This window comes from Temnothorax longispinosus, chromosome 4 (assembly GCF_030848805.1).
Source record: "Temnothorax longispinosus isolate EJ_2023e chromosome 4, Tlon_JGU_v1, whole genome shotgun sequence".
Lineage (NCBI taxonomy): Eukaryota > Metazoa > Arthropoda > Insecta > Hymenoptera > Formicidae > Temnothorax > Temnothorax longispinosus.
The window spans coordinates 1,981,580-2,002,640 of record NC_092361.1 but is presented as its reverse complement, the minus strand read 5'-3'; the positions used below and the strand labels follow the sequence as shown (position 1 = coordinate 2,002,640).

General features: G+C 40.3%; 3 protein-coding genes, 1 long non-coding RNA gene and 1 pseudogene across 9 annotated transcripts in view; 2 read left to right on the top strand and 3 right to left on the bottom strand.

Moving 5' to 3' along the window:
• Nucleotides 1-445: 445 nt before the first annotated feature.
• LOC139811063 (cytochrome P450 9e2-like) lies at nucleotides 446-2,423 on the bottom strand. The gene has a single exon (XM_071775096.1). The coding sequence runs from the start codon at nucleotides 2,143-2,145 to the stop codon at nucleotides 586-588; it is 1,560 nt and encodes a 519-aa protein (XP_071631197.1). The 5' UTR covers nucleotides 2,146-2,423; the 3' UTR covers nucleotides 446-585.
• Nucleotides 2,424-4,276: 1,853 nt separating this feature from the next.
• Nucleotides 4,277-6,388, bottom strand: LOC139812227 (cytochrome P450 9e2-like; annotated as a pseudogene).
• A 1,418-nt stretch (nucleotides 6,389-7,806) lies between these two features.
• Nucleotides 7,807-9,935, top strand: Hdac3 (histone deacetylase 3). The gene is made up of 2 exons (XM_071776908.1): nucleotides 7,807-8,125; nucleotides 8,206-9,935. The coding sequence occupies exon 2, from the start codon at nucleotides 8,219-8,221 to the stop codon at nucleotides 9,518-9,520; it is 1,302 nt and encodes a 433-aa protein (XP_071633009.1). The 5' UTR covers nucleotides 7,807-8,125; nucleotides 8,206-8,218; the 3' UTR covers nucleotides 9,521-9,935.
• Nucleotides 9,936-10,085: 150 nt separating this feature from the next.
• Nucleotides 10,086-21,061, bottom strand: part of LOC139812224 (cytospin-A) — a 45,070-nt gene continuing 34,094 nt past the window's right edge. For 4 of the 6 annotated variants that reach the window (XM_071776898.1, XM_071776900.1, XM_071776901.1 and 1 more), the window contains 9 exons: nucleotides 16,659-17,027; nucleotides 16,360-16,572; nucleotides 15,836-16,291; nucleotides 15,233-15,668; nucleotides 13,004-14,899; nucleotides 12,348-12,542; nucleotides 11,982-12,155; nucleotides 11,466-11,848; nucleotides 10,086-11,295 (listed from right to left, as the gene is read on the bottom strand). In XM_071776898.1, the coding sequence (XP_071632999.1) occupies nucleotides 11,206-11,295; nucleotides 11,466-11,848; nucleotides 11,982-12,155; nucleotides 12,348-12,542; nucleotides 13,004-14,899; nucleotides 15,233-15,668; nucleotides 15,836-16,291; nucleotides 16,360-16,572; nucleotides 16,659-17,027 (4,212 nt within the window). In that variant the 3' untranslated portion in view covers nucleotides 10,086-11,205. Of the gene's footprint in view, nucleotides 11,296-11,465; nucleotides 11,849-11,981; nucleotides 12,156-12,347; nucleotides 12,543-13,003; nucleotides 14,900-15,232; nucleotides 15,669-15,835; nucleotides 16,292-16,359; nucleotides 16,573-16,658; nucleotides 17,028-17,635; nucleotides 17,872-21,061 lie in introns of those variants that run through there. The other 2 variants (XM_071776902.1, XM_071776904.1) reach the window with 2 other exon arrangements.
• Nucleotides 16,999-20,890, top strand: LOC139812229 (uncharacterized). The gene is made up of 3 exons (XR_011731836.1): nucleotides 16,999-17,117; nucleotides 17,253-17,488; nucleotides 19,042-20,890. It is a non-coding gene; the product is annotated as an uncharacterized lncRNA (long non-coding RNA).

The window sequence follows — 21,061 nt, the reverse complement described above, 5'->3', positions numbered from 1 at the left end:
TTTTCTTCTCTTTTTTAATCAAGTATTACAATGTTTTATTATTTTTTAATTTAAAAAATATATTTCAAGAAAAAGATAATTATTTAAATATTAATAATTGTGATAAGATCAATTAATTAGAAATCAAATATATATATAACGAAAGGGCATACACAGAGCCGCAACAAGATGTTCGCGTTAAATTATTTAAATGTTGTATTAAGACACATGCGCGTATATTACATAAGTATATAGAAGTGTATTATATAATTAAAAATTACATATATGTATAACTCAAATAAGTTTTGTACATAATTTTCAAATACTTTACATATAAGCATTTATGAAGTCATATAACAATTGTAACGGTATTTAAAAAACAATTTTCTGAAATTTTTATTCTTTTATACATAATATATACTTTACATATAAGCATTTATGAAGTCATATAACAATTGTAACGGTATTTAAAAAACAATTTTCTGAAATTTTTATTCTTTTATACATAATATATAATTGAGGAAAAGATTGGAATTTAGCTACAAATTAGAAAGAGCAACTTTAAGTATATAATTTTATGCTTGATAAATTGTAAATATGCTTCATTTACTGTCCCTCAACTCCATGTCCATTCGATATCCCTTGTGTTACAGGAATTTTCGATTCTCTTGCTCGCAATTTCAACCAGAAGCCATTGTCCGGCAATGTGGCGAATGATTTCTTTGTCAACACGATGGGATTTGCAGTTTTAACGTCGGACTCGAGATCGCAGCGGCAAAGCAGGTAGACCAGCATAATTTTTGTTTCCATCAAGGCGAATCTATTACCAATACAGATTCTAGGTCCGATACCAAATGGCATATAAACCGAATTATCCACATCATTGTTAAGGAATCTTTCTGGATCGAACTTGTCTGGCTGCGGATAATACTTTGGATCGCGTTGCAGAGAGAAAGTTGGAAACCATATACTGTCTCCTGGCTTTATCGTGATCGGTTCGCCGTCTGAAGTTGCTGGTGGCAATTCGGTCTCTTTGACACATTTTCTGTCTATGAAAGATGCTGCCGGATATAATCTGAGAGCTTCGTTTATCACGGCGTCTAAGTACTTCATGCGATTGATGGCCTCGTAGGTAGGTTTACCGTCGGTCTGTCTGAGAACATCATCAATTTCCTCTCTTAATTTGCTCTGAATATCGGGATTGACAGCGAGTTGGTGCGTGACGAAACACATGGTTAATGATGAAGTATCGAATCCGGCGAGAAAGAAAACGAACGCCTGGGCGGTCATTTCGTCAATGTCGAACTCAGGTCCACTATCTTTATTTCTAGTTTCCATCATCAACTGAATCATGTCCGGACGAACAATTCCTTTCTCATCCCTGACCTTCACTGTATTGGAGACAATATTTTTAAAAAAATTCTCTATCTTTGGGCCAAACATTTTGAGATTCAGGAGTTTTGCAAGTAGCGGGAAGTTTCTGTGCATGAAGGCCTTGAAAGCCAACTTGCAGCTGTCAAAAGTCATTGCTTCTTTACCAAGCAAAAAGAACTCGTTGTTCGGGTGTTTAAAAGAATCCACGTTGATGCCGAAGGCACACGTGGCCACTGCGTCGCTGGCGTATCTGCCCAGCATGTCTCTCATATCATACGTCTTGCCGGTTTTTCCGGATTGCGTTGCCACAAAATCGACGAAGTTCTCGGCGCATTGACTCATAAGTCCGAACATCATTTTCATCTTGCTGGATGTGAAACTAGGGCTAAGAAGCTTTCGCATCTCGCGCCAGTGATCCCCTTTCATGTCAAACAGATTTCTACCGGCTATCGGATCAAGAGTTTGGATCACGAAGTTATCGTGATCACAGAAGTTGTCGAACTTTTTGATGGCAATCGTGGAAATCAGATCAGGATCACGGATAACGAAGGTCGGTGTTATAAAATCGTGGAGGCCGAAGTATTTTGCGTTCGAAAAGAGATTGTAGAATTTTTGTACCAGCTCCATATGGGATGTACGTTGAAAAATAAAAGGTGCCATGTTGCCCAATAATGGAATCGGTTTCACATGCGGGATCTTCAGTCGTTCGAAGTAAGATAGCTTCCTTAGAACAAAATAATATAAACATATAATCGCTGTCAGAATAGTCAGAAGCAAAGTAAATGGCTCCATCGCGACAGGATCAATCTCCAGATTCGTTGTACAAGAAGAAGACGTTCCTGATTAAATTTTGGTTGTCGGCAGTTTCCGTTTCGGATTGATGAAACGGATATCCACACTTGATTGTTAAAGTAATCTCAATGACGCGAAGAAAAACAGCGTTAATTACATTATTGTAATAGCTTTGGTTAATTGTCGTTTAATTGAATTATTAGAAACGGTTGACTCGTTGGATATGGCGATGAGATGTACACACCATCAGCGAGATTTTATGACTGGCTACTACATGTAACTTCATCGCTACCCACGATAAAGTTATATGAATTGTGTAAATGCTCAGATATGAATGTCATAAGGTCACTATGACTATCTCCTTGAAATGACGGCGCACTTCTTTGCAAACATTTTTATCTATATGTTAAGCTTGTCGCCTTTTTAAGTGTATTGGCTTTTTATTTTAAAAATGTCATTATCCAACAATTTCTAATAAGACAATAGAGAAAGATGATATCTTCTTCATTGATAATTCAAATTTTTATTACGTATTTGTGCTTGATACAATATATAAATGATAATATAAGTTTATTTTTGTTCCGCTAATGTTGTTGTTTTTGATATCTTCTTTATAATCTTAGCCCTTGCAGGCCACATTTATTTTTTGAATTGAGTTCGGTTAAAGATCAACTGAAGATACATACGTGGATCTTTTTCACTTTAACTACATCATTGTTGAATATTTTTGAATAGAAAATAAGGAAATATTTTTTTAAAAAATTATGACGAAAAACGACACGTTCTTAAAAAATGTAAATTTTTAAAAATTCTAATTTATTTAGAGTTTCTAAATTTTTACAGTTATATGAAAGTCTTTAGTGAATCTAAAAAAATAGATCATTATTTTACATTCTCACAGAAATTAGGAAAAATCGGCAAACCTTAAGGTCGTCATCTTACCCTCTTTCCCTATTGAAGATTTTTCTAACAACATATTATGATATTTCTTGGCTTGTGCATTGTTAATTAATATTTGATTTATATTTTATAAACATATTAAATCGATTAATGTTATACTGTATTGCAGATACAGAATTAACTTTTATATTGAACTGCAAAATATAAAATATAATTAGGTACTTTCTTTAAATGAAGAATTGTAAATACTTTATTCGTATTTTAACGAGAGTTTAGTTGTTTGCAAAAATTAATTTTATTTGGCAGAAAAAAAACAATTTTTAATTAATTAACAATTTCGTCGCTATTTTAATGATAAATAAATATTCTACTATTCTAGAATAGGTATATGATTTAATAGTGTCATGTATGTATATATTAATATACTCCTGTGTACATATAATTTATAATCAATTTAATCTTAATTTTGTCTTACATACATTTTTGCTCTCTCTTTCACTTTTCTTCTCTTTTCAATCGAGTATTACGAGTTTTATTGTTTGTTTATTAATTTAAAAGACCATTTCAAAAGAAAGATGATTATTTCAATATTATCTTAATACATATGCGTATATTACATAAGTAGAAGTGTATTACATAATTGAAAATTACATATGTGTATAAGTAAATAAGTTTTGTACGTAATTTTCAAATATTTACATATAATCATTATGAAATCAAAATAAAATGAATAATAAGCTATCAATATATTTTATTCATTATTACGTACAAAAATATTTGAGTTGTATATAAACTAATACAACATAAAAGATATTGTATTATTATATTATTAGATACTATTACAATTACTGTGGCTTTATCAAGAGACACGGTAGTGTCTCGCGCCAAGTACACGCGGAGCGAGACCGACCGTGACTCTTTACGCGACGCGACGATTTGCGAATACTCGAGATGTTGAGATTAAGAATATACTAAATGTGGAAATTTTTATCTTGTTTTTTTTTTAAAAGTAACGATATTCATAAAGATTTCTGAAACTTTATTTTCATATACGCATAATTGAGGAAAAGATTGGACTCCCGCTATAGTTTGAAAGAGCAACTTTGTACATAATTCCATGATTGATAAATTGTACGTATACATTATCGCTGTCCTTCAACTTTCTGTCCGCTCGATTGTGTAACTGGAGTTTTCGATTCTCTTGTTCGCAATTTTAACCAGAAGAATATAACCATTTATGAGAAGTCATATAACAATTGTAACGGTATTTAAAAAACAATTTTCTGAAATTTTTATTCTTTTATACATAATATATAATTGAGGAAAAGATTGGAATTTAGCTACAAATTAGAAAGAGCAACTTCAAGTATATAATTTTATGCTTGATAAATTGTAAATATCCTTCATTTACTGTCCCTCAACTCCGTGTCCATCGATATCCCTTGTAAACAGGAATTTTCGATTCTCTTGCTCGCAATTTCAACCAGAAGCCATTGTCGGCAATGTGGCGAATGATTTCTTTGTCAACACGATGGGATTTGCAGTTTTAACATCGGACTCGAGATCGCAGCGGCAAAGCAGGTAGACCAGCATTTTTTGTTTCCATCAAGGCGAATCTATTACCAATACAGATTCTAGGTCCGATACCAAATGGCATATAAACCGAATTATCCACATCATTGTTAAGGAATCTTTCTGGATCGAACTTGTCTGGCTGCGGATAATACTTTGGATCGCGTTGCAGAGAGAAAGTTGGAAACCATATACTGTCTCCTGGCTTTATCGTGATCGGTTCGCCGTCTGAAGTCGCTGGTGGCAATTCGGTCTCTTTGACACATTTTCTGTCTATGAAAGATGCTGCCGGATATAATCTGAGAGCTTCGTTTATCACGGCGTCTAAGTACTTCATGCGATTGATGGCCTCGTAGGTAGGTTTACCGTCGGTCTGTCTGAGAACATCATCAATTTCCTCTCTTAATTTGCTCTGAATATCGGGATTGACAGCGAGTTGGTGCGTGACGAAACACATGGTTAATGATGAAGTATCGAATCCGGCGAGAAAGAAAACGAACGCCTGGGCGGTCATTTCGTCAATGTCGAACTCAGGTCCACTATCTTTATTTCTAGTCTCCATCATCAACTGAATCATGTCCGGACGAACAATTCCTTTCTCATCCCTGACCTTCACTGTGTTGGAGACGATATTTTTAAAAAATTCTCTATCTTTGGGCCAAACATTTTGAGATCAGGAGTTTTGCAAGTAGCGGGAAGTTTCTGTGCATGAAGGCCTTGAAAGCCAACTTGCAGCTGTCAAAAGTCATTGCTTCTTTACCAAGCAAAAAGAACTCGTTGTTCGGGTGTTTAAAAGAATCCACGTTGATGCCGAAGGCACACGTGGCCACTGCGTCGCTGGCGTATCTGCCCAGCATGTCTCTCATATCATACGTCTTGCCGGTTTTTCCGGATTGCGTTGCCACAAAATCGACGAAGTTCTCGGCGCATTGACTCATAAGTCCGAACATCATTTCATCTTGCTGGATGTGAAACTAGGGCTAAGAAGCTTTCGCATCTCGCGCCAGTGATCCCCTTTCATGTCAAACAGATTTCTACCGGCTATCGGATCAAGAGTTTGGATCACGAAGTTATCGTGATCACAGAAGTTGTCGAACTTTTTGATGGCAATCGTGGAAATCAGATCAGGATCACGGATAACGAAGGTCGGTGTTATAAAATCGTGGAGGCCGAAGTATTTTGCGTTCGAAAAGAGATTGTAGAATTTTTGTACCAGCTCCATATGGGATGTACGTTGAAAAATAAAAGGTGCCATGTTGCCCAATAATGGAATCGGTTTCACATGCGGGATCTTCAGTCGTTCGAAGTAAGATAGCTTCCTTAGAACAAAATAATATAAACATATAATCGCTGTCAGAATAGTCAGAAGCAAAGTAAATGGCTCCATCGCGACAGGATCAATCTCCAGATTCGTTGTACAAGAAGAAGACGTTCCTGATTAAATTTTGGTTGTCGGCAGTTTCCGTTTCGGATTGATGAAACGGATATCCACACTTGATTGTTAAAGTAATCTCAATGACGCGAAGAAAAACAGCGTTAATTACATTATTGTAATAGCTTTGGTTAATTGTCGTTTAATTGAATTATTAGAAACGGTTGACTCGTTGGATATGGCGATGAGATGTACACACCATCAGCGAGATTTTATGACTGGCTACTACATGTAACTTCATCGCTACCCACGATAAAGTTATATGAATTGTGTAAATGCTCAGATATGAATGTCATAAGGTCACTATGACTATCTCCTTGAAATGACGGCGCACTTCTTTGCAAACATTTTTATCTATATGTTAAGCTTGTCGCCTTTTTAAGTGTATTGGCTTTTTATTTTAAAAATGTCATTATCCAACAATTTCTAATAAGACAATAGAGAAAGATGATATCTTCTTCATCTGATAATTCATAATTTTTATTACGTATTTGTGCTTGATACAATATATAAATGATAATATAAGTTTATTTTTGTTCCGCTAATGTTGTTGTTTTTGATATCTTCTTTATAATCTTAGCCCTTGCAGGCCACATTTATTTTTTGAATTGAGTTCGGTTAAAGATCAACTGAAGATACATACGTGGATCTTTTTCACTTTAACTACATCATTGTTGAATATTTTTGAATAGAAAATAAGGAAATATTTTTATTTAAAAAATTATTAAGACATAATAAAATTAAAATAGAGACAGATAAGAGAAAGTAGGGGAAAGGGGGATAAGATGACGAATTGCTAATTTTTCTAAACTAATAACAGATAACGAGTCGATGCTAAACTCATTAAAGGCTTTAGATAATAGCACATAATCTCTTGTAGTTTGATTTCAATCTTTCCACAAAAGTGGATAATATACCTAATAAGAAATGTGTTTTGGATGCACCCATATGTAACTTTTTGGTGTTTGTTATTGGTCATAAGGAATGACATAATCATAGTAAATACTTTCATTTTCGCTATAAAATTATAGTATAGTATGGCTAAGAATGTATAGAATGACATACTAGCATTTTTCATTTTTCGCATTGCAACATTTTTATTAAATGCAAAAAATTATTCCAATGACTGCGAGTAAGATGACGAACGTCATGCGTGTGCAAGATAACGTATCCGTAAATGCAGCTATAAAAGAAATTTTGTAATAAACTTATTCATTATAGAAATCGAGATCTATAAGCGATAGAAATCCAAGCAATAAGTAAAGAGAATTAAAATTAAATTTAAGTTGTCTTTCCGTCGCGATGTATTTACGGCCCATAAGTAATTATCTTTTAAACAGAACGGTCTCTTACGTGCGTCCAATACTCGATCATTTTTTACGTACCGACGCATTTATAAATCGTTTTCTTAAACATGAACGCCTATGAAAAATTATTTTATAAAGCGCTGATTATTTCAAAACCATACTAACTCGAGTGTTTTATGACAAACGGTATTTTGTTTTTTAATTTTTGATTTTTCACAGGAATTTTATCTCGCTCAGAACCAAACATAGCGTGTTACAAATATTCGCGCACATAAGTAGCTACGTAATTTAAAATACAATATCTTGTGCAGGTAGAAATGCTAGTTTTCACCTAAAAAAAGATTTCACTGACGCGAGCGTGTCCATTCTCATTCTTCAATCAATCAAATTTTGCACCTGTCGGTATGCGACACGAGTCTGCACGGAAAAGACCGATTCGAGCCGAATCCCGAATCGGGCGTCTCGTTTCTCGTTTCAGCTGTGTCGCGTCGCGAGATAAATAATTCTGTTGATCTCTCAGCCGCGGTGGATTGGTTTCTGGTTATTTCCGGACGCCGAGGAGCTCGACGGCGAGGAGAGTCGAACACAGGATTCCGAAACTCGTTGACGGGCTCGGGTAATTTGGAATTAAAGCCAAGTTAAAAGTCCATCTCTTTTCTCAGTTGCCCTAACCTCCCCGACTCGACGCCAAGACGGCGGCGACGGCAAGATTCCGGGATCGCCGGCGGCCAGGTCGTTGAAATTTCGTCCCGGGGGGGAGGAATATGAGGTGCGTATCTGCGTTTTCTTCGACGGGCGTGAAACCCGTCTGTCCTCACGGTGACGCTCATAAAACCTGTCGTCGCGCAGATAACCTCTCGACATGAGCTACAACAAGAAGGTGGCGTACTTCTACAACCCGGAGGTGGGTAACTTCCACTACGGCCCGGGTCACCCCATGAAGCCGCACCGGCTCTCCGTCATTCACAGCCTCGTGCTGAACTACGGCCTCCAGCGGAAGATGCAGATCTACCGGCCGTACCGCGCCAGCACCCACGACATGTGCCGCTTCCACTCGGAGGACTACGTGGAATTCCTGCAGCGCGTCACGCCGCAGAACCTGCAGGGCTACACCAAGTACCTGAGCCACTTCAATGTGGGAGACGACTGTCCCGTGTTCGACGGCCTCTTCGACTTCTGCTCCATGTACACCGGCGCATCGTTGGACGGCGCCACCAAGCTCAACAACAACTGCTGCGACATCGCCGTGAACTGGAGCGGCGGTCTGCATCACGCCAAGAAATTCGAGGCGTCCGGCTTCTGTTATATCAACGACATCGTCATCGCTATACTGGAATTGCTCAAATACCGCGCTCGGGTGTTGTACATCGACATCGATGTGCATCACGGGGACGGCGTGCAGGAAGCCTTCTACCTGACCGACCGCGTGATGACCGTGTCGTTTCACAAGTACGGCAATTACTTCTTCCCCGGCACCGGCGACATGTACGAGATCGGTGCCGAGAGCGGCCGTTACTATTCCGTCAACGTGCCGCTGAAGGAAGGGATCGACGACGCGTCGTACATTCAGGTCTTCAAGCCCGTCATATCTCACGTGATGGAGTTCTTCCAGCCGACGGCGATAGTCCTACAATGCGGTGCCGATTCCCTCGCGAACGACCGACTCGGTTGCTTCAGCCTCAGCACGAAGGGGCACGGCGAGTGCGTGAAATTCGTGAGGGATCTCAACGTACCGTTGCTGACTGTCGGCGGTGGCGGTTACACATTGCGGAATGTCGCTAGGTGCTGGACTTACGAAACGTCTCTGCTCGTGGACGAGCAGATCAGCAACGAGTTACCGTATACCGAGTACTTGGAGTACTTCGCACCCGACTTCACCCTACATCCCGAGGTCGTCACCAGACAGGACAACGCCAACAGCAAGCAGTATTTAGAGGCAATTACGAGACACGTGTGCGATAATCTCAAAATGATTCAGCACTCGCCGAGCGTACAGATGCAGGACGTCCCGTGCGACGCGTTGCCACCTGAAGAGGAGCGGCAGCCGGAACCGGATCCGGACTCCCGGCAGAATCCACAGGACACGGACAAGATCGTCGAGCCGGCGAACGAGTATTACGCCGGTGACAAAGATCAGGATAAGATGGACGTGGGCGATTCGTGATAAAGGCAGTAATACGGTTTACGAGAACGTGACCATGTTTAGGATCGCGCGTTCCTTCACGTAGAGCCAGCAGACTCCAGCCAATTGTACGCGATTGGAATTCAATCACTTTTGATTTACCGGCAACACGCAGAAACTGCCGTAAAACATACTGAGATTATCGCTTTCTATGACTGATGTCCCAGGACAATAGACGCTATTGTGCAATTACTAAATTTTAATTATTAAACTTTCAAAGCTAGTGATGTATGAAGCAAGATGAACGAGGGCTATTTGATGCAGTGCATACTTTTTAAGCTTTTTTTTTTTACAATGCAAAAGTGTAAATATGTAAACTATACAGACCGATTCCTTTATATTGATGACGAGAAACAAGCATATTTTACTCAAATAAATCTTGCAGACTTTGGATAAATGTGTGAAATCTATATTTAGATGATAGATTTTAGATAATGATGAATTCGTTTATCTAATATTGCTATATTTTAGATAATGGAGAATTCGTTTATCTTAAATGGCTATTGAGAGAGGAAACTATTTCTTTATTGAGAAAAAAAAACCGATATCGTGTGATACGCTTACTCAGGATATCTAGATCTTAAATATCCATTAGGCAAGTTTATTGTTTTACATCAGACAGCAATATCCGTATTGTCTACAATGGTACAACGACGATGAGGACGATATTAATAGCGAATAATAGTGTAATAGTAGTAATAGTAATAACGATAACGTCTGTATCTCTGTCTCGGGGCTATCTTGCTATATCACAGAGAACTTAATCTTCGCACGACATTAATTGTTACTTTTAGAGCTCTTTTTCTTTCCTTAACTAGAGTAGAAACACAAAAAGATTCTCTCGGAAATGATGTGGGGTGGGTGAGGGGACGGACCTCTCCGCTTGGTAAGAGCACTAAATGCGACTAATTGCAATAAATTAGATCTCTTAAATTAAGGCGCTTTGTTCTGTACATTCGTATTTTGTAAACTCTACAAAAAGTCTCTCGAAAAATAATACACGTACAAAAATATTCGGTACGAGAGGAACGCAAATACTCGATTTCCGATTTACTCTTTGCAAGAACAGTGCAAAAAGACTACGATGCAGAGGCAATGCGTGTGTGTACTCTTCGCGAATGCGTAACGCTGGGCTTCGTTCTTTGAGGAACACCGCGCGCGGTTATACGCGGCTCATTTTCGTTTGCAGAAAGCTGCTCGCGGAGCTGCTTACACAGTTATACGGCTCCTTTTTTTTTTTTCATTCGACGTACGAAAAATTCTCGAGTTCGCTCGTGTTCTACAAAGCGCACACGCCACATATGCGTATGTACGTGTACATATATATGCATATATAATATATAAAGTTTTCAGTCTCATAGTAACGGCAATTCCATTTGGTGTTTTGGTCTTCCATCGAACTCTGCATATACTCCAGCGGTTTTCATACGCGTCCTCCGATTCGAAACTATATACAACGCGTACAAGAGGATATAATTAGTAGGCAGTGCTGATCCAGCGATCTTCGATAAATCTTCGGAATCTTTCTTGCTGCATAGCTTTCTTCTTTTCAACATAAAATTGCTTGACTAGATGCTGTTGGTCTTTCTCGCTCGTCTCGCAATGCCGAGCGCATTCAACAGTAGCACGTGCCGTCTGACAGGCAATGCAAATGGAATAGTGATCAGTTACGTTTCGAAGTGCTTGTAAATGCTAGTCACGTACGTCATGACTTGTTGCCAGTCGGGTCGCTCGAGTTGACACATTTCACCGATGTTCTGTGGAAAGATTGATTTACGTTATTCTTAATCTCACAAGAGACTATATTCGTAACAATTCGATATACAATTACGCGATTAAACTATCGGCTTATTATAAACTATTTTAATGAATTATCATGCTCATGTACACTTATAGTTGTTTAGAGATAATTTATTAATCAATTTACCAAAGTAGTTGGTATGCCAACACTCTCGGCGGCAGAGAAGGCGATCGAGAAGTTCCGCCGCTTTTCGACTGGCGTCAACGTGTCGTACGGTACCTTTCGCGGCAAATAGGAGTGCAGAATCGCGCATAACGCTAAGCCATCGTTCCAGGAACTGCTGAAGTTAGTTATATCGATATTCCGGTAGCCTATCGTTTTATTTTGACACCACTTGAGCAAGGCGTTACGCTTAGATCCGCCGTTCTTGACTAAGCCATACAGAGGATCTTTGCGCTCCGACAGATCGGTGACGCTGTTTCGACGCACGAAGTCGATCGCCTTGGCGTTCAAAGCGGCTGAATCCAACAACTCACCCGGACTCAAAACCACAGGCGTTGATTTTGTTTCTGTGTAACAACAACAAAAGCGCACGATTAGGTACGAAGAATCGCCGTCTCAAAATGCATAGTAAATTTTCATACGATTATTCTTTTTTATCGTACGAGCGTTTTAAGCTTGCGAAGTTTTACTAATAATTACCTGATACCGGTTTCTTTGTGATTGTAGATTGTGTTTTATTGTTATTTGTCGAATTCGCCGTGCAGATTAAATTGTTGATTTGCTGTTGGTCTCTGAGGGGAGCCTTCAAAGACATAATATCCGTAGTTCCAATCGAATTTAAAGACGACGTAGAGCTGCTTCGGCTTCCAGGACCTAAAACATAAAACAAATCGATTCTTTTAACTTCTTTTTATTTCTGAAATAAATGAATAAAATGAAATATATATCATAAAACGAAATATTTTTTTATCTATTATTTTATATCGCAATTTCAAGTAAATACCATCGCGGACAATGTATATTGATAATTGTTAATGTATCTGAAATTGTATTATGGTCACTTACCAGCTTTAGCTTGTTTCGTGGCATTTTCAATGCTCTCGATCAGACACTTAACAGAAAGCCTTGAGTCCTGACGCGAAATGTTCGCCTTCCTACGAGCAGCAATCTCCTGTTGCACGCTCGTCAGCACGGATTGTTGAGTCTCCGTCGGTGTGCTGGCCGGCCTCGTAGGCGGTTGTTGTATCACTTTTTGATTAGCTGAAAAGATTTCCAAATACACATTATACTCAGCGAATTGCCATATACAAATAATTCCGCGAACAAATAGTAAAAGCAATAAGCCGTAAGTTCGTACGTAAAATAAAGCACAGATAATCAATAATTAATATACTTGGACGAAAGTCTCCTCACTTCACGGATGGAAAATGGCACGGTCGTACGGATTAATTCAGTAAGTACAAAATGATGATTTCATGATAGAAACATAAAGATAGATAAATAAGCGAGTATATCATAGCGTGTAAAGATACCGAGAGATCGAGAAACACAAAGAAAGCCGGGTGACAGTCAACCAGGGACAACACGAGCGGCACAATGTAGGTGCTAGCGATGCGAAGATACGAATTTTTGCATTCTTCGCCTAAATCGGGGAGCCGGGACGGACAACAGGCCGAATTTTTGCGATGCAAGCGGTTCCCACATTTAAGAGAGCGACTTACGGTCGCAAGACTCGCTTATTTGCGGGCGCCGTCCCGGCAGCGTCCTCAATTCCACGTCCTCTACGATCGTCTCAAACTTTTCTCTTAAGGATGACGTCCGTCCCATCGGTGGGGGTAGATCCGATTCCATGTCCGTATTACTTTGCGACACTTCCTCGCTCGTTGCGCGAAGCTTACTTTCGGAAGGAGTCGCTTTCTCGATCTGAGAATTGTTCTCGTTTGCCTGTGTGTCACCTTGCAGGAATCTTATGCGATTCAATCGATTAGTCTCGCTCGGACTCGAGCACTTTGCTTCTTGTAACTGTTCGCTAAACGCTGAAGATCCGGTTTCTTTTTCTTCGTTAACGGAATACTTTAATGGTTCCAGGATCTTCGTTTCTTTCTCCGAATCAATACTCAAAGTTCTTCCCGGTGTGTCCGATGAAACAATTGGAATCGATGAGAGAAATTTTGATTTATACGCGATTTCCGAGGGCGTTAACAACGGATACGATTTCCGTCTCATTAGAGGAGCACTTAATATATCATGAGAACTCTTTATTTTCTCACATTCAGTATTTGTATTCATAGATTTCGGAGACTTTATTTCGATATTTCCATTGAGCGAGCTTGATATCTTCGATTCCTCGAGCATATCAAAAACTTTTCTATCTCCTGGCATAGCATCGATGATCACGTGTTTCGCTGTCCATAACTGATTATTGCATGTTTCTCGTTCTGTTGCTTCGTCTTTTAAGCGAGACGCTTTTATCAGAGAAGATTCATATCTCATTTCCTGTGATTTTTCTTCGTTTTCATGTATACGACGACAATTATCAAATTCATCTAATGATTTGGTATGAATTCTAATTTGTGATTCTGCGGTCGTTTTTGGTTTCGAGTCAATTATCTCGCAGCTCGGTTTCGATTCACGTTTTTTCAAAAACAGCCTTTGCCTCTGCTCATTTTTCTCGCTTTCTTTTGATTTTAAACACACGGCTGAATCTGAAAGCGCTTTTGCACTCCTGACGTCTGAATCTGCGCGTTGTTTCATCGCGTCGCTCGGCACAGTCAAAGTTTCCGCAGTTGTATTATCTAAAGACGACGGACCAGCGTCCATGATGGCTAGAATAGGCGAACTCCTGTTGACTTGCGGACTGCTGTAACTTCTCTGCAATAGTTTCCCCATTTCCGGATCGACCTCGAATTTCAGGTCGTTCATCGCGCTTTCCACACCGGAAAATATGTAATCCTTCGGCACGAAGAATCGACTGTTCGAAATGTTAATGCCGTATGAATCTCCGTTGCCGTTTTGAATACTGCGAATACTTTTTAATAAGGCACTCTTGGCCATCGCGTCTTTATCGGACGTGCCCGTAACGGTAATGTACAGTTTCGGATAATCCTCCGCAATTATTAGAGATTTATCAGATGGATTGTGAGGAGCCTTATCCAGTTCAATATTGTTCACGTAGAACTTTGACGTATCGCTCCTCGATGGTTTTGATTGTCTCGAATTCTCACTCGCTAAACGCTCGACTGCATCATCGGTGGCGCATTCAGTATTCCGGCTGTCGATGCGATACGCAGGACAGAATTCAATCTCCTCGCCGGAAATCAATTTGTCCTCCAATTTGATAGCTTCCTTGAGTGTTGGTGCGCCAGTTGTGTTGGTAGCCAGATTATCATTCGGCAAACCGGGTTCGTCTCGATTCGCGGTATCGACATCCTGTAGCCTCGCTTTATGTGAGTCCCAGCCGCTCATCGTCGCTTTGAACAAGCCATTTCGTAACGCGTGCTTTCTCGCGTCGTAACGCTTTTTTAGAATCATTCGACCACGCTTTAGTAAAACACTCGCCATTTTCTCTTTATTCCCGCTAGTGACATCGAGTGTCTTGCAACTCACTACAGTGCTATCTAGTACGCAGTCCGATTGAGGAAAAAAGGAACAATTACAAAATTAATAAAACTTATTAACAAAATAGCTATATATGTGAAATAGATTTAAAAAAATTAATGTTCGCGATAAATTTCGTTTTATTGAGAAATATCCCCTTTTCCGACAATATTTACTAAATTCCTCGTATGTTTTCTTTTGCATAGAGAGATTATGTGTTAGTATACCATATATAATTTTTTTACCGTGTTATTATTAAATCTTCACGATCCTAGACGTTCGTCACGTATCACAATATACTATCACATAACAGTTTCTGTTTTAAGAGAAGTCGACCGTTTCCGTTTGTTTACCTTTGTTAAGTTTATCGAGTTGTGCCTCCAGCGCTCTCAGCTTATCTCTCTGCGCCTTGTTCTCCATTACCACGCGTTCCAACTCGCTCTGAGCCTCGGTCTTGAAGTCGTTGGCAACTCGCACGGTCATCAGCAAATCCGTTTGGAACTGCTCCCACTCCGCGCTCTCCTCCTGTCTCAGCTTACGCTCGTCGGCCAACGCGCGCTCCAACTCGTACTGACGCGTTTGCGCTTCGCGCTCTCTTCGTTGCGCCTCGCTCAGTGCGGCTTTCAGCTCCCGCTTATCCTCCAGGTGCCGTTGGCATTGCGTCTGCAATTCCGCCAAGGAATCTCGGACGAGCTGCAGTTCCGTGCTCACAGACAGTCGCTCATCCTTCAACTGATTCAGCCTATATTCTAGGTCGTCTATAGCGGATTTCGCATTATTTCGAGCCACCTGAAATTTCATTTGTATAAAAGCTATCTCCTTGATTTATTATTTACACAAACGAAAAAGTTTACTTCTACATTTTCACAGTTTTAAGGAAAACTAGTCGCTTTCTTGATCAAAATTGCTTGAAAAATTTCAAGTTTGTCTTTTCTACACATACAAAACAAATATACCTTATATTCTTCCTGAAGCTGCGAGTATTGATCCCTCAATCGATCGTGGTCGCAATGTGAGCGCGCCAATTGTTCCTGCAATGCTGCCGCCTGCGTCTCGAGCGTGTCCTTCTCCCTTCTGGCCGCATCTAGCAGTTCGTCCGCCTCGCTCTTGTTCTCCAGCTGCCTCGATTGCTCCAACTCCTCGATCTTCGCCCGCGCGTTCTCCAACAAAGTCGCCAATCTACTGATCTCTATACTGCGATTCGCGCCCTCCTGCCTCGCTTCCGCCAATTCCATGTCCAACTGCTTTCGTTCGACGTTTGCGGCGTCCACTGACGCCTCCAGTAATTCGACGCATTTCGTCAAGCGTTCAGTCTCTGCCGCACTAGCGTCAGCAGTCGCTCTCAGACTCTTCAATTCACTCGTCAACTCCTCCTGCTTTTGAAGTAGAGTCTCTCGTTCCTCTTGCGCACTCTATAACCATACGAATAAATCAGCAATCGTCCATTTCCTGTTTACACATATAAATTTAGTGCACTCACTTTCAGGAGGTCTACAAGTTTCTGTTCCCTTTCTGTATTGTAACCTTTGGATGCTTCCTGTGGCTGTTCCTCCCTTAAAAGTAGTCCCTGCAAAGTGTCAACCTTGGAACGGGAGTCTTCTAGCTTCTCTGTTTGACGACACAGTGACTCCAAAAGAACTCCTTTCTCCTCTGTTAGCCTTTCATTATCCGCTTGTAATTCGGTCAGTTGTGCCTGTGTGATTGGCATTAATTAGTTAAAAACTTGTATTCTCATTTCCGTACAATGTTTTTTTCAATATTAACAAGATAGAATCGTACCTGTAAGTCACTTAATTCTTGAATGGTAGCCTGTAATTCTTCGTTTGTGGAATAATGCGTTTCCTCCATTTGCAGGATCCTGTCCTGCAAGCACGCAACCGAAACCTCGGACATCGAGCTGGAGGAGTGCTTGTCCCAGTCCGGAGTGGTGCACTGAGCTCCTTCCTGAGGTGTGCTGGCATTGTGTGCAGAACCATCGTCCTGAGGAATGGCGATGGAGGCTGGCGCGGAGTTGTGGAGCCTCGAGGCATCTAACAGCAGCTGCTGTTTCTCCGAATCTGACAGCGGAGAGTGCGCCACGTCCCTGAGACGAACGCGAAGAGCTTCGTTCTCCTCAGTAAGACGCTCTAGCTCCAGATGATGCTGCTCCTATATGTGTCAAAGCAACAAATACAAACACCGTTAATCAACGACTCAAACTTAATCAACGTGAGATCGATAGAACGGAGCAGTTTCAAGGTAAGCATGCAATATTTCAAGCAAGATGAGGTTCTAACACAGTATCTACACCGAAAGAACATCTGCAATTGCTTAATTACGACTATAAATCGACGTTTAACAGCTACATCTGTATCGTGATCTTTTTGCACATAGGGGACTACAATATCCTCGCACGAGACACACTCCGAGAAGAGGGGCTCGGAAAAAGCGTGGGAAAACAATCTTGACAGTTCGCGATCATAACATTCGCGTCCCCCGTCCCTCGTCCCCCCCGTTTCGAGGAAAAACACAGAGGCGCACGAGGAACGACGCCGCGTAAATAACGCACCGACGACGGGGGGAGCCGTGGGGGGATGCGACACGGAGCCAATCCGGATTCCGGATTCGAGGTTAGAGTCAAACGACATGCGACGCGGAGACGGTTCAACGCCGGTAGGACGGAACTCCGCGACGTTCACACGACGGCGATCGCGACGGGGGGTAGGGGGGGAACGGGGCTCCCGCGGTTCTACGTCAGGACGGGCGAGGGGGTTTACCGTGGGCGACGAGAAGCAACGCTTCTTCATATCGGATCCGCTCGGCCTCCCCGGCTCTCTTCCTGCGTAAACATCCCCGCCGCGCTCTACGCCCTCTGGCTCCGTTTTCGAGCACGCAAAAACGACTCTTCGTGCCCTTTCTCTCTCTCTCTCTATCTCTCTTTCTCGCCCCCTCCACTGCTCTCCGTCTTTCTCTCTCTAATGTTCTAACGGTTACGTCGGTTACACGAGCTCCGGGACTGAAACCGGTATAATTTCCGCCGAGTTCAGATCCCGACGCCGCGCCGCGGCCGGCCGAAAATGATCCCCCCGCTGATCCCGGCTGTTCGCGGCGACGACGCCGCGACGAGAGAAACGCGATTTGTCTACTCGCGAATTTTCCATCTCGCAGTGTCGAAAATTGAATTCGATTGCGTAACGGAAAGGGGGTTTCCCACAATCGTCCCAGCAACGATTATTGGGGAGGGGGTAATGACACGGAGGGTGCACCGCACACCCTGCGAAATAGCTTTGTAGAATGTAGAGTATATTCTTTGAGAATAGCTGCGGGTTTTTATACGTTCGCGCGGTCGGTCGGACTGAAACAAGCGTCAAGCGTGACGATTGCGGAAAAATGTGAAGATTTTGCAGGTAGAAGGAACCCGAGAGAACACAATGGGATTGTTTTCGCGCAGTGTTCCGGGCCGAAGATATCTTGGCGAGGGATTCTTCGAGAAACTTTTTAGAGTCGATATCTAAAAAAAATACACTGCTAAATATTAAAGAATGAAATTTAAACCAATATCTTGAGTTAAATAACATTTTGTTATTTTAAGTTAAGTAATTGTGTGTAAATGTATTATTTTAACACAAAACAGTATTATTTTAACTCCACTTTAACTCCTTGGTTTAGTTAAATTAACGACATATCGAATAGGAGCAGTGGCAACCTATAAGAATAGTTAAAAATGATTCAAATTGAATATAATTGTATATCTAATAATTACATATAGTAATTACGAATTTAACAGTGTATATTTTTGTGGAGATTAGAGAAATGTTCAAGATTAAAAATGAAACATCTCTTTCGATGGATTAAATTGCAGGGGGAGAGAGAGAGAGAGAGAGAGAGAGACGAGTAAAGCGCGATTTTCTCAATAAAAATTCATAATTTGGAACTTAGATGTCGAAATGATTGACATCGGATGTTGAAAAATTGACAGAATAATTGAATTAAACTTCGAGGAAGCATCGACTCCGAATTGATCGAGATATACAAATCTGTTGCACCCCGATTACGTAAATTTTTGAAACACCCCGTAGCGCCGAAACACCGGCGATTTAACCGAGAGAAGAGGAGCGGCAGTGTTTTTTACTGGATCGATCTATTTAAGCGTAATTTAGATGCAAAGCGGATATTTTTACAGCCGCCCAGTCGTCCTCGACCGTGCCTTACGTCGCCTTCCTTGTACGGGACGTGAAAGAAAAAAAGCCGCGAGAGGAGGGAGGGAACGGCGCAGGTATGCACGTGTGCAAGGAGCACGCCAGGTACGGGCGCACACTTGCGAAGGGGGAAGGGGAGGAATTAATGCGAGAGACGTCAACTGTATAGATGAATCAGAGCGACAGTGCGCGGCGCGGCATAATTCATTCATCGAGCGCATTTTGCGTCGCAATCGCTAGCTAAATGCGCCTTACATTGAATGCACGTTATTATTTTTCAGCCGACAGAAATGGAGTATCGATGATACGTTACGTCTGAACTGCGGCGGAGAGGATATTTTCCTCGAGGTAAATCGCAGCTGAATTAACAGATTTTGAATTTTATAAGAATTACGTCGGTTTATCGATTTAATTCTAGCAAATTATTCGGAAAGATCAATTAACGTTATAAATAGAAAGAAAATTATTACGCGTGATCGAATTTTAATAGAGAGAAAGATATCAGAAGTACTCGAAATTTCTATATTTAAAGTCAGAGCTCTATGCATATTGATTCTATAAAATAAGCAATAAAAGATTCTGCCTCTCTGCATAATAAGGTAACCGCATATCCGAAATAGCGCGCTAAAGTTGGTTTCGGTACTTTCGGTCGGGCGGTGCGCGAAACGAGGAGAAGGACAAGCGCGAGATATTATTACAGAATAATATCGAATTGTGTGAAGGTGTTCGTGTGGCAACACGTTTATTTATATCACTCTTTCGCTTCTGATAAAGAAAAAACTTCTTCGAATCCTTTCGCCATCGGGACGAATTTAAGCTATTGTTGACTATCTTAGGTGTGAAATCTTGGAGATGAGACGGAGACACGAGAAGAAAATAAAATTATGTGCGCCTATATCGCCAATTACGTTTCGTAAGAATAATAATGCTTGAAAAACAACGATTATTTTTAATTTTAATGAAAGAAAAGCATGTCAAAAGGAATAATAAAGGTAATTAAGAATATATTAGGATACACCTATATCAAATACATTTAAAAAAAATACATCCTTTTTAGCATCGAGAAAAAAACCATGATATTATACAAATAATGGAAATGCAAGTGTAAATGTAGAGAAATCGTAAATAAACAGGGAATGAACCAGTGAGTGGCTAAATATGACTTCATGTATAATCGTCACGCTTTCGATATTTTGTAAATATCGAACACGCACATATGTATTTTAGAAGTAAAGAATCGTATCTCCAGTTTTTGTCAAAATGGAGTTAATACATTTTTCAATATAACAGAAGCTGAAATTGCGTAATAGTAAAGCATCTTATGTCTATTATTACTAATTCTTAAGGTGATCCTAAAGCCGTGATTCTAGCCGGTTTTTTTCGGTTTTTTTTTAGCACTAATCTTTTAATTGGCTTTATAGAAATGCAAAATTCTTGTCTAGAATTAAAGTACGCATCAAAATCTAGGTCATGGTGGTCGAATTTATATCAAAAACGAAAAAAAATTAATATTTTTGGTTATACGTGACGACCACCACATATAAATTCGACCACCATGACCTAGATTTTAATGCGTACTTTAATTCTAAACAAGAATTTTGCATTTCTATAAAGCCAATTAAAAGATTAGTGCTAAGAAAAAAACCGAAAAAAAACCGGCTAGAATCACGGCTTTAGGATCACCTTAAGTACAATGTTAAAAAAGTATTGAAAATTTTTATGGTGCCTAATTTTTAAATCAGGCACAGCGTGTTATTGACAGTTGTACCATTAAACGTGTCAGTTAAATTACTTTATTAAAAACTTAATAAATCAAGACTTGCTACTTTTATTTTATATCTAAAAAAACATATCATTTTCCTACTTAAAACTTTAAACCTTGTTTTTTCTGAATTCATAATAATGGAGATACAATTCTTTACCTCGAAGATACAGATATATATATGTATAACAATCGCTCCTGAATAGTCAGAAATTATTTGTCGATTCGATGCTGGGTTTTTC